General features: G+C 34.0%; 2 protein-coding genes across 6 annotated transcripts in view; one reads left to right on the forward strand and one right to left on the reverse strand.

Annotated features, from left to right (window-relative positions):
* LOC117122072 overlaps positions 1–7,744 on the forward strand; it is a 19,953-nt gene extending 12,209 nt beyond the window's left edge. For both annotated transcript variants that reach the window (XM_033267536.1, XM_033267537.1), the window contains exons 2-3: positions 6,009–6,098; positions 6,295–7,744. In XM_033267536.1, the coding sequence (XP_033123427.1) occupies positions 6,009–6,098; positions 6,295–6,497 (293 nt within the window). In that variant the 3' untranslated portion in view covers positions 6,498–7,744. The remainder of the gene's footprint in view (positions 1–6,008; positions 6,099–6,294) is intronic.
* A 2,794-nt stretch (positions 7,745–10,538) lies between these two features.
* LOC117122071 (ATP-binding cassette sub-family C member 9-like) overlaps positions 10,539–14,083 on the reverse strand; it is a 32,259-nt gene continuing 28,714 nt past the window's right edge. For 3 of the 4 annotated variants that reach the window (XM_033267534.1, XM_033267533.1, XM_033267535.1), the window contains one exon: positions 10,539–14,029. In XM_033267534.1, the coding sequence (XP_033123425.1) occupies positions 13,892–14,029 (138 nt within the window). In that variant the 3' untranslated portion in view covers positions 10,539–13,891. The remainder of the gene's footprint in view (positions 14,030–14,083) is intronic. The other variant, XR_004447664.1, reaches the window with a different exon arrangement.

The raw sequence follows: 14,083 nt of genomic DNA on the forward strand, positions 1-14,083 counted from the left end.
ATATATAAAATAAAATAAAACTCGTAGAGATGGTAATAGATTTGCCTCAAAATTTATTAAGAAAATAGACGAGATCTTTCGGGCGTAACCCTTTATCAAGTCAGTGATATATATATATGTATATATATACAGGCATATGTATGTGTAGGCCTATATTATATACACATACATTATATATGTATATACCAATTTAACTTAGATTTAATTGTATATATCGATTTGCTTAGAAACGAATGTATCGCAATGTAGACCTAATGTTTTATTCAACGATGGACGCGCACGATTCGTGCTTTATGCGAGCAGCCTGTCAACCTCCAAAACAAACAGACACACATTGCAGAATATCACATAATCAGACGGTTTGCATCATTTCAAATATTATTAATGAGATATTTCAATGTCGTATTATGGTTTCCGTGTATCTGTACCGTACAAAATTGTAATCACGATCGGTGGTTTATGATTGTATCCAATGCGTCTACACTCGGCATAATTGCTGCCTTTGGTTGCTACTACTAGTTTCATATCATTATGGACATATCCTAATATTACTACCTCAGCACGGTATGAGTTGAGCATGTCAGTGAATGAGGTGATTTGATGTCGTTTTTTTTCAACCACATTTATTTGTGTCTTTTCATTTACAGTATAACATAATGTATGCGGACGTCATTTAATTTGCATGATATAACCGTACTCGGATTATCCGTCTGTTTCTTTCGTATGTCTGCGGATATAAATGAAATTAACATGACAATAAAACCATACCTAATAGTAATTGATGCACAGAAAATTTTAGTTCCCTTTTTTAAAGTGCAGTTCAGTATATTATATTAGTAATTAGTAATAGTGTATTGTTATCGTGTGTTCATCCCTTTCTCTAGATATAAAGCAATAATTTAGATTATAATATGGGCATTTATAAATATTATAGTCATATACCGTATTTGGCTGTTAATGTTACCTCCACCAAGGAGATTACGTAGCCTATTCATTGCTGCCTGTCGGGCTGTCTGTCTTTCCGTCTGTCTGTTAGCAAGATTACGCAAAATCTAATGAATGGACCATCATAAAATTTAGTGGAAAGGTACATAATAATCGAAAAAGACACCATTCAATTATCGGAAGAAAATGTCAAAGGACAAGGTCAAGGTCACAGGTCACGGAAATTAAATTATTTACCCTCGAGCATGAAAGAAAATAATTGTAACGTCACTCAAGAAAATAATGTAATGTACCTGAAAACAACGGGCGATTCCATTATTTTCGTGTAGTATGCTGCAGTTTCGCCCATCATACACGGCCTACTTATTTTTGGTCTTCAGGCACATGACAGAGGTATGCACTCTATTTATATTAGTGACTGCTCTTATGTTATTACTGACATATTTTGCATATTATATTAAATATATATAATATATATATGGAAATTTTTAGCTGTTGCTTATCAAATTTCTACCGAGATCCATCCATTGTTTCCCACAGTATTGTTGTTTTTCAGTATTTTTCCCTTAAATAAATACATACCCTTGTCCTGGTGGGATTTTTTTTCTTTGTTAGATTCCTCTTCTGTTACGTTTCAATTTGCATTATTCCGCTTTCTGTTTCTGAGTTTTTCCACCTTTAATTCAATTTATATATACAAGTATCGCATTCGAGATCCAGCTAGCTGAAAATAATGCAAAAAAGACTGGCGTATCTTATAGATCTCTGGCAGCTTGATCACGTGCGATATTAGAGCTATATCAAAATCGCGACGTCAGACACGTTAAAAGAATGAAAGAAACTCAGATCTACATGGCGCTTGAACCACCACAATGCTTTCGTGGTCGTGTATGCAAAAGGTCCCGGGTTCGAGGCTGAGGATTTTTTTTTCTTTCTTTGTCAGATTTCTCTTCTGTTACGTTTCTATATATATATCTGTCTCTTATACACATCTAGATGTGTATAAGAGACAGATATTACAGGAATCGTTTCTTATACACATCTAGATGTGTATAAGAGACAGATATAATATAGGCCTATAATATAATATTCAAATTAGGTTTGCTGCGTACAACAATAAGCACAATAGTATTAACAATGGATAAATAATAACAGTTTAGTGCTCGAATAGGAACAAGATGTTATAATCGTATCAAGCTACCGTAGCCTTCAACGAAAAGTTCCTTTTAATTCAGTTGTATGAAAAGAAGTGTATTTGGCAGAATTCGAACCTGCAACCTCTCGATGTGCGGAGTGTATTACATCCCTGTTTATATCATTTACCGATATAATTAGACCAACGTTTTACACATTCCCGGGGGGCTGTATTGAACACAAATTTCGAACGAGACGATGTCTGGTTTTCAAATTGTAGGCCTTCATATTACTGTATTGTTAACTTCAGTACAATTGTTATTACTCCTCCTGTAAGAGAAATATACCATTAAGAATTATCACTATCAGTCCAATATGTTTTTACAATTTCCTTCGTTAATTAAACATACTATAAGTACGGGTTGTTTTATATATAACGTAACACAGTTAATACATTTCCATGGTAATGTGTACAAGCAAGATGATGATTCAAAAACAGTTGTTTATATATGAAAGTGTTAAGCATTCGTTAAACCTCATATATTCATGTACGCAGCGTTGTTAGTGAAATGGCTAATATTTGCCTTGGGTTATCCTATTCGTATTCTATAAGGTCATAGGTTATACACTGCAAAATAACCGCAAGGTATAAGGCTCCAGTATACACCCACTTTTTCACGTACAAGTATTATTCAATTCCGAACAGACTACAGCAGTATCATCTCTTCTGTTTTCTAATATGGTAGCGCGACATGGTGTGTTCAGTCACGTGACTGTTACGTCATATAGATCAATATTTACATCGGTTGTCAAATGATTGATAGACTTTGGAATTTTTTTCTTATTTTTCTCTACCAAGGCCTCTGTTGTATTTACTGGATAAATCTATGAACTGGTGTTGGTTACTAGGTTATCAACAATCGATGTAAGACTGAAATATTTAAATTAATAATTAACAACAATACAATTGTTTGATGGGTATGTCAGCGTTTAAAATATGAATATTACTCAACTCCCATTACTAATACGGTAATAGGCAAAAATTAAAGGTAGATCGAAACCTGAGCTCTGCGTCATTGGGGAGGGGTTAACCATTCGTTTCACCATCCCAGCATATTCTATGATACCGATTTATACATCTGGATAGAGAAAAAACGTAAGTAAAGCCCCCTGCACAGAGACACAATCAAGATGCACAGTGGGATTCGAACTTTCACCACGAGGTTGAAAGCCCAAACCACAACCACTGCCACTTCTAATGCTTTTAATAAATAAGGCTGAGTAACTATCAATAGGTAATTATTACTGTTTTCATTATAATTATCGTTATTACAGTGTTAGGCCTATAATCATTTTTGTTGTTATTACACACCATTCAAATGTTGTAAGAGGAGCACCTAAATTTGAAATTATGCGCATAAACGACGCAGCATCAATGTATTGCCATGAGTTCTATTGATTTCGGTACCTTTATTTTGACATTGTCTGACATACTCCGGTAAGACATACAGAAAGAACATTATTCCATCGTGTACGTAAAGCATTAATGTTACATCAATGTCAGGGGCGGATTTAGGGGGGGGGGCGGCCCGGCCCCGCCCCCTCCCCTTTTGGGAGGTAAAAAAAAAGGGAAAAATAAGGAAAAAAAAGAAAAAAAAAGAGAGAAAAAGAAAAAAATTATAGCCCAGAATGCCTCAAATGTTATGTTATGAAAATTACATTCACATTTAAAGTCTGTCCGTCCGTTTCCCTCCACCCCGGCAGCAGCGAAAAAGGATCCCTATAATAACCCCTCTGTATAAATGGTCAAAATGGTAATGTTTCTATACAGATACTTTTCCATGAAAAACGATGTTTATACACTTCTGACATGTAACCAGGGGCGTTTCATATGAGAGTCATATCTATGGGCACCAGACCCTTTGTGGGGATGAGGGGTAAAGTCCTGTGGAACTAAAACATTCAAGCATATAACTAGGGAATTTCATCATCATTGTCTGTGGCAGTTTCTGATCTGAAAAAAAAACCAAGCTGTTCTATGCATATACATAGTCATGATGTCATCATGCCCATATTAAGGCATATCACATGATTTTGTCAAATACAATTTCAATACAGGACAGGCCTTTAGAAATGAAAATGTGGAAATATAATTTCCCGATTATCTTTACTATTGGATGAATAGGCATCCATCATACATCATCAGTTTTATTTTTAGTTTCGAAATTGGTTGTTCATTTTCGATGACATTTTCCTTCATTTGTATCGAATGGCGACATATTGGATCTGAAAATGTATAGTTTATACATTAAATTATCATGCAGTTTTGTTTGCCAAGCCTTTGATAGGCATCGGGCTAGCAGCTGTCTCTTATACACATCTAGATGTGTAGATGTTTATAACTTAACACTGTACCACTGGTACAGGTCTATGTTTGATGATAATTACAATGATAATGATGATGACGGTGATGCAGTGGCGGATTCAAGGGGAAGCCAGCCGGCCCGCACCCCCTCCCCCACCTACATTTTTCAAAATTGTAAATAATTGGAGAAAAAAAGAAAATTACATTTACATTTAAAGTCTGTCCGTCCGTTTCCCTCCACCCCGGCAGCAGCGAAAAAGGATCCCTATAATAACCCCTCTGTATAAATGGTCCAAATGGTAATGTTTCTATACAGATACTTTTCCATGAAAAAAAATGTTTATACACTTCTGACATGTAACCATGGGCGTTTCATATGAGAGTCATATCTATGGGCACCAGGCCCTTTGTTGAGGGGTAAAGTCCCGTGGAACTAAAACATTCAAGCATATAACTAGGGAATTTCATCATCATTGTCTGTGGCAGTTTCTGAACTGAAAAAAAACCAAGCTGTTCTATGCATATACATAGTCATGATGTCATCATGCCCATATTAAGGCATATCACATGATTTTGTCAAATACAATTTCAATACAGGACAGGCCTTTAGAAATGAAAATGTGGAAATATAATTTCCCGATTATCTTTACTATTGGATGAATAGGCATCCATCATACATCATCAGTTTTATTTTTAGTTTCGAAATTGGTTGTTCATTTTCGATGACATTTTCCTTCATTTGTATCGAATGGCGACATATTGGATCTGAAAATGTATAGTTTATACATTAAATTATCATGCAGTTTTGTTTGCCAATATTCGAGCTAATCTATCCACCAATCAAACATTATTGGCGACATGAGTGGCAATGCGATACGATGCATTACATACACAGGTCATAGTTCACAGTTACGGTTCACTTGGCATGCTGGAATGACAGAGAATGATTTTAATGTGAAGTAAGAAAATGGTCTAACAAAGGCCAACGGATATTAATAATGCGGATAAAAAACATAGGTGGTTTCGGATAATTTCACAACGAGGAAACTATGAAACTAACCATAATCCACCTGTCAATTATTGTCACCAAAACCTATATCATATGATTATATATTATAGGCCTACATTATATTTCCATTGTCACGATTTTAACGACATAGGGCCTAGATACGAAATATTAAACGATTTATAGATACGAAATAAACGACTTACAACGAAATATTAGATAAATATATAAAATGAATATATAATTAGTGTATATAATAACATCAACTACAATAGTAATAGAAACACTAATTTTTAATAACACACTAGTGATGATGATAATAAAAATGTTTAAAGCCAGGCTCTGCAGAAAAAAATGTTTATATCACTTGTACACTCAGTGATACAGTATTACTAAATGTTATTATGCATAGTGACGTCAGTGCTTTTTCGTTTATGAATTTTCTTATGTCACGTTTCTAATGATCTGTAAATCCATACATAGCAGAACAAGTTTATTTTAACACGTCAGGTAGTGCAAAAGATCAATCCTATCAGTTTATTTTTGTCTTTTTCCCAGAGAAACGATGTTGCGGTGGTCTGTGCTGCGGACAGGGTCTTACGATTGGTATATTAGTATGTATATACTTCGTACTCGTGTTACCCCTCGGTAAGTCATGCGTTTTACTTTGAAAATATAGGCCTACTGTAGGTACCAGGACCAATCCTCACTCGATAATGGCGCAAACATCATCAGCATAACGGTTTTGCTTACTTATCAGCAGCATTGCAGCAAGCAATTACAGTACGCATTATAAAATCGAATATATGACAAAATAATTCATAATTCCTTTATTATTTTCTAGGCCTGTTCTTGGCGATGGTTGGAGGACAAAAGCGTCCGCCTTTGATAGGCATCGGGCTAGCAGTGATATTCGGGCCACTAATATTCTTCGTAATTGCGTGTTTCGTGGAGACAAAGAGACGGAGAAATCGAAATCAGTTCGAGACTAGATTGAGAATGAACTCGATTGAGGAGGGTTCAACGCCTCCATCTTCGCCTAGTTAAATGCCAATAAAGGTTTTAAGTGGTAATTTTTCGACGCATTTTTTTCTGGGATTCTTACGCATTCCCGTAAAGACGTTGCTTCGTATCATCATGACTCGCGCAGTTCGAATCTGTGTGCCGAATTTTACCGAATGAATCCGAAAACCATCGATGGCGTCACATATAAAAGACTGCATCATACTTTCATTTCTTACTTCTGTTTGCTATGCTGCTTTGGAGAGCGAAGTTGCAAAAGAAAGAAATAATGACTTTTAAGTGCCAGATAAATGTCTCTGTCAGTTGTACTTTGACCCAAGTTATACATTCCAATCGTATACCATCGTTATTTTACATGATTATTGATATTAGAAATATTATTTTGTAAATATTCTGAAATTGAAAGATAATATACAAAAACAAGCAAATATGACAAAAATCTATGTGTGCTGGATATATAGATGTGTAATAATTTAAATTGTTTGTGACGATCAAGGAGCTGGAGATGTACAGCGTTGTGGTATGCAGTTCTTTTAGTAAACATGAAATGTTTACATTCTAAAACGGTGTATTTGTATTATGCAGTTTGCACAAGGCTTCGCCAGTATTACTGCAATGCAAACTGGTTGAACCATTCAGCTTGTGTTGTAAATTACGGTAGCCTGTTTGAACGAAGAGTCTTGCTCCGGTTTAAAAGAAATTTCGTTCCAATGCAATAATACTTCCCCGCCTTGGATCTTCTTCTTAAGACCAATGATCGAACACATTATAATATGTGGAGCCTAAACGGCTGATATAAAATTAATGATTTTCCATCCAAGCCTTTTTTCCTTACCATCATTCCATGCTTTGCTTTGAATAATTAATACTTGCAAAGAAATGTAAATTTGTAGATTTATTTTGTGTATACACAAAATGTATAGTTGTTACTAATTTTCCCAAATTTGTATATAATAAACTTGTGCAATGATTGTTTTACTATGAATTATTATAGCATTGAACTTTGAACTTTACGGTCTGTATCATATTGGTAAAGCAATGGAGTCTGTATACATATAAGGCAGTAACCCGCATGCATATTAATGTATATAGGTTAATTCTACGTATACAGACTCCGATTGAATGAGTAGAATTAAATTAAAAATGAATGTATATATAGATTACATAAATATTCTGTTTGATTAAGATGTCGATATAGGCTAATTCAAGCTACGTGAAATAAGCTTATAACCACTGTCAATTATATTAAACGTACATAAATGGTCATATCATTTCTTTTTATAATGAGCTTGAATAGTCCTATGTTCCATATCGTCGGGTATGTAGTGCTATAATATTTGAGATCCGTTACCGGGGAAGTGTACTGATGAAAGACACCATTTTTGCGTCTTAAGCTGGGAACTTACAGCGCCCGACGGTTGTCGGCCGACGCGATGCTATGAAGAACGCAACGCCATGATGCGCGTGCAACGGATCGTGTTTAATGACGATGCGTTCAGAATGCCACACGGAAAATCAGCAGACTGTATGATAATTTTCCCATGCAGGCCTAAAAAATTTGCTATTTAATTTTATGCATACACTGTTTAATAAATAATGTAGACCTATGGTCACTATAAAAAATTTACATTACTTAATTATTTCAAGCACGATTGACCTTTGTCCTCAGGATGCAGGATTCAATTATTTGCATTAGTGACTTCAGTTGCCCGATTGTTGTTGAAATCGTATCGGTTTCTTGTAAATGTTGTGCTCTAGTCTGAAAATTAAATTACGATAGATTTGTTTTCATTGCAGCAATCCTCAATCAGCCGAATCTGGCCTAGGAAACACGACAATGAAAAGTATTCAAAACAGTCCATTGACCAAAGATTATTGTCCTCTGAATGACTTGCTCATTTTACAGTAACATACAAATGATTGAATTTACAAAATGTGTACCCTGATTTGTATAATAGATAATAATAATCAATAATAAATACAATTCAAGACTCAGATTGATTTATTTGACCAAAATTATAACAAATAAATATTCTTGACATATATAGGCCTAAATTAAATTATTAGACTCCCATTAAGGCTAAAATACTGCCGCTACCATGAGAGCCATCGCAAAGATAAATAAATATATTTATCATTTATCAGTTTCTATCATTTTTCGCTGTAAAATTATGGGTAAAAATTGTTTAAATACACTAATGTCTATGTCCAAATTGATAATTGCTATGTTATTTCAAAATGAGTAAGTTAACTTTAAAATGATTTTTTTGGTATTTTTCATGGGACAATACATCTTTAAAAGAAATGACACACTCCTAATCTGATTAATGAAAAACGCTGGGGTCGATTGATCGCAAGTCAAATTCCAATAAAATATTTATTTTGGTACAAATTGGAACCATTATATTTCCAATTTTAGAAGAACTCATTTTAAAAATCAAAACAGTTTTGTTTAAAAAAAGTGATTATAAATTATAAAGTACTTAAGATTGTTTGTGTTTTGGGGCAGTGTGAATATATTTGTGCAAAGGGTGATGTTATTTAGTATAATGTAACATAATGCTATAAATGCTTTCAATAAGGGAGCTTGGATTGCACGACGCGGTAGGACGTAGAAAGTAATGACGTTAAGAAGTCAGCTACGCATGCGAGAACGTTATCTACGTTGTTGCAGAGAACGTGGACGGTCACACACATGGGTCGCTCAAATCGAAAGTTCCCTATTATGTTTTGTGCAACACGGTTGGCCATTCCAAAATAATCATAATTGTAATCATTCCATCTTTCTCTGATAGCATAAATATTATTCGTATTATAGCTTACAGGTATATACAATTGATAATTAAATAATCCTATTTTGTTTATAATAATATGGAGGCCATGTGAAATGGTACGTAATACCTCAATCTGGTGGTTCCAAGTGTACATTAATAAGGCAAACAATCATTATGGCGTATAATATTGTGTGTTGTAAAAATTGAAGATTGCTTGTAATATTCGGCTCTACAAACTGTAAAAATCAACAATTAAAAATAAAAATACAGACGGTATCAAACGTCGTATGAATGTTCGTTTACTATAATTCACCTTCGACATATTAGAAACTAAAAGATGGTTTATTAATTACATTTTAATGCAATGGTATCAGAAAAGTATTAGTTTGTAAGACAATGACGTAATCATATAGGCCTACCCACTTGACGCGTCATTTCGGTGAAATTGTAAAAGTGAATTAGTGTTTATAAATGGTTACGTCTTAGATTCATGAAAAACAGAAAATCATTATATTGTTCTTGCAAATAAAATATATACTATGCCCTGGGTACCGTTTCAATTAGGCCCACCTACAATTTCGCTTTATGGAAAAAAAATAGTCAACTCGCTAAACTTGTGATGAATGACACACGCTTAGCTTGCTCCACGTGGATTCAATACATTTTGAAATTACGATAAATAACGGTAACTGTATGTGTCGACATAACAATGTTGGCGTCGAAATTGACGCCAAAGAGTATTTATTAATAGGAATTAGATTCGTGGTGTGAGAGCAGTTGAGTTAAAATACTTAATTATTATCCAAGGATCAGTGATTTGGCGGTACACTGCACTGTGCGTTGTACATTTTAAAATGCGACAACATAAAGTATGCAGCCGATAATTAATGCTACGTTAAATGTCATATATTTTGCAATTTCATAATCATATGTATTGGATCTATTTGAATAAAATGTGCGATTCAGAATCATTCGTTACTTTTTGACGTTCTATTTTGGAATTATCAACATTACGAACATAATAAGTGGTGGTTGTGTGAATACGCAGTTTTACATGAATTACAGAATTTTAATTTGTACGGGTATACTACTGCTCTTTATGGTTTACTCAAACCGTTAGATAAAAACAGCTACTTCACTACTAGTATACTGCGTAGGCCTAACTGCTATCAAGAAGCAGTCATATTATGACCATGACTGCTCCCTGTTGCTCTACTGTTATACTGCTACTGATGCTACTACTATATCTACTTCAGCGCAACAATTATTAGCAGTACTGTATTATTTGTTATTATTACAGTATTAATATTATTATTATCATTTATTATTATTTATTATGATTATGATGATTATTATTATTATTATTATTATTACACTGAGGCCTATTCAATAATTGCGTTATAGTAGAAAATGTTTTTAATCTATAAAAAGTCTGGACTTCACATCTTGTGGCATCTGTTATCCAATTCATGTACAAAGTCATGATTTGTTTTCCATATATGAATGTTGCTGAAATGAAGTGACGTCATTAGAACGATCTCGTTTGTGTTCAGGTCAATGATATTACAATAGAGCTGATCACGGGGGCGGGATAACAATTACGTAGGACAGTTGTGCAAACTATTATGCTTTAGCTTTTAATAGCCCTATAGGCCTACTCCAATACAGAAGACTAATACAAACTTTTGTTCTGATTGTTTGTAAATCATATTCATCATTCCTCATGGATACAATGTTGTAAAGAATGTTCAAATAAAGATTCATTAATCATTAAACAATGTTACGTTTAGGGTCGCCACACAAAGCGTGGTAAATACGTGATAACAACACACATACATGTTTGTGCTTAAATACTTGCATTGTGCTTACTTAGTACAGTATCACTCTCCTATATGAAAATAGTCAATTTGCATTTCTGTTCTTGAATTATTACAAAATGATTCAAAATTTAATTGCATTGTGGTTATCATTATTTTTCAAATACCGTACACAAATATATATATATATATATATACATATATATATGAATAATGTAACAAAAGCAATGTATAAAATATATAGTGGAGATAATATTATAACTAAGCCTTATCAAATATTATAGGCTTATATAACACTGTATAGTATGCTCAATATTACACATACAAATTTTAAAGCAGATACCCCTAGCGCCCCTAGTTTGGACCGGTAACTATTTGGGTCCCAGACTGTCCTTAGTGTTCAGCTATACATCTCCCTTCCTTTCTTTTAGTTACCGTATGATTTTATATCCAATAACAGCATTAGAAATCTATTCGAATTCCTAAGCACCCTGATGCGGTGTATTATAGTACAATTCGTTATTCATTTATTTTAACTTCGTATTATAACCACTTGATTTGCGGTGGACAGGTATACATCGGGAGAAAGTCGGAATAACTAGGCCTTCATCGATCGTATCATGGAGAAAATGATCTTGATTATAGTGTCCACGCAGTCTCTTAGAAATAGGCCTATAGCCTATAGCGAACTCAACCCGATGGTTGTTTTTCTTTTACTTTTTTACATCCGTCTATGTTTGTTTAACACGACTTGCATTCACACTATACTATACATCTGAATTTAACGAAATGGCGCTAACAAGATCTTCCTTCTGTGATTAACACTATGTTAATGATGTGTATGAACGCAAACCTAAATCAACAATTTTAGTATTGATCTTTCCACGACATGAACCTGAATACATTTTGACAGTACAGTAAATTCACTAAATACCGGCTCGTGCCTTTTTTACATACTGTAGTAAGCTAAACGCATTAACAGCAAGCCATTACAATGGGTATTGACCGCTAACAAAGCTCCGCCGAATCCGATAGATCGACGTTAAATATTTATAGAGGAATATCTCCTGATGCTGCCATCCTAGAACATGACAACTATTGTATAAGTAAGAATATCAATTTGCATTTTTTTGTGCTTAAATTATCGAAAAAAATTATCAAAATATAATTGCATTGATTTTATTTAGTACTTGTAATATATGGAAGTAATAATGTAGTTAAAATGAGGCTGGCGATGACGACTATGATAAAAAAAAAATAATAACAATAATAATAATAATAATAATAATGAATACCAATTATAATATTAATGTAATATTAATAGGTAAATACAATCGGTTACACACACACGTACTTGGCACGGGCTTAACTACATAACCGTCACAAGACCTCATGATCGGACAATAAGCTTGTCCCGAAACAGGGATTGGCTGTAGTGTTAAAAATACAGCCAAAAATGTATGGTTTCCCGTGATTCGGGACCAAGAGAGTGTCCCCTAAATAGGAATGTCCACTTATAGAAATAATCAGATAATAGCAAGTAGGAATGCTCGAATAATGAAACAATGACCTTCCAATCCGGGAACCTTTTCTACTGCCACAACTTATAATTACAAACTTACCAGCATATTTTTCACTTGAAATGTTCTGTCATTGCTTCTAATTCAATTTTCTAAATTTATATTGTAACGGGTTTGGGGACGATCTGGCAAAAGCATATAGGCCTACATGCAAACTTATTATATGCTTATTTATCTGTAGGCCTGCTGGTAATTTTGAGTTTTATTACAACAAGCAGTTATGGTTTTATGAATTAAAATGGAGTATTTATAACTATGGCTGTAATTCTATTTCATTCTTTTAAACACGAATGCGAAATATAACTTATGTTTTTGAAATATGTCTTTAACAAATTGCCGAATTTACAACCAATTGCAATACTCATAATTGGAGTTTAAAGTGCATTTGTGAGACATAAAATGGCAATACGCATAAGATTATCCTCCAGGGTCGTCTAAAAATGAGAAAACTTCTTAAATATATATAAATTAATTGTTAAAGCAATTGGAAAATGTATATGTATTTCATCACTTGGGATCCTCGTCCACCGGGATTAGCCAGTCTGTAGAGGTGTAAGTGTATACTCTAACCTCATTTTGTTGACCCGAAAGAAACAGTAGGCCTATCAGCTTCGACTAGCAACATTTATCTTCAGTTCTACACAATTTTGATTACATGCCGAAAATGGTTCACTTGCGTGCAACTTGAACAATCAATAAAACTGAAAGTAATTAAGGTATGAAATTACTTTTCTCATCACGCTATAATATACTCAACCGCCTCTATCAATCAGCTACTAGTCTCCTAAAAAAACAAATACATTGTTGATTACGGATTTTGAAAGTTGACGAGTGAGTTGCCGTTGCGTAATTCATTTTAAAACAATTCGCGAAAATAAAAAGGTAATGATTGAATACTTCATTTAACAAAATCGCGGCAATTAAGGTCCGTGAATAATAATGGTTCCGTAATCGGTAACAAGAATGAAAATACTTGTAATTTTGCCGTACCTGACGTGGAAATGTACGGTACTGAATAGTCAGTACGTGTGAAAACTGTTGCGAAAAAATCCACGATCTCCAAATTCGAGTCCCACCCGAGAACAACTTTTTTTCTCAATTCAGTACATTTCCACGTCAGGTACGGCAAAATTACACCTATACTTGATTCTCCTGACGCAAATCCAGTTATTGTCTATTCCATCACGACAATAACAATTACTCTCAAAACTGAAAATCAAGCGAGGTTTCTTTATTTGTTGTCTATCTTATTTATTCGATTTGACCAATGAGCTGAAGATGCTGTCGTCACGTGCTAGTAGATTTTTTGGTGAATCAAGTTCTTTGACTTCTCCATCACCGAGTACAAGTATGGTATCATAATCGATGATGGTGGAGACACGATGCTGAAAAATAAAAGAGAAATAGTTTTAAAACTTATAAAAGGCCCACTTTGACTT

Source organism: Anneissia japonica, unplaced genomic scaffold (genome assembly GCF_011630105.1).
Source record: "Anneissia japonica isolate Jap-2015-1 unplaced genomic scaffold, ASM1163010v1 scaffold288164_len509026_cov199, whole genome shotgun sequence".
Classification (NCBI taxonomy): domain Eukaryota; kingdom Metazoa; phylum Echinodermata; class Crinoidea; order Comatulida; family Comatulidae; genus Anneissia; species Anneissia japonica.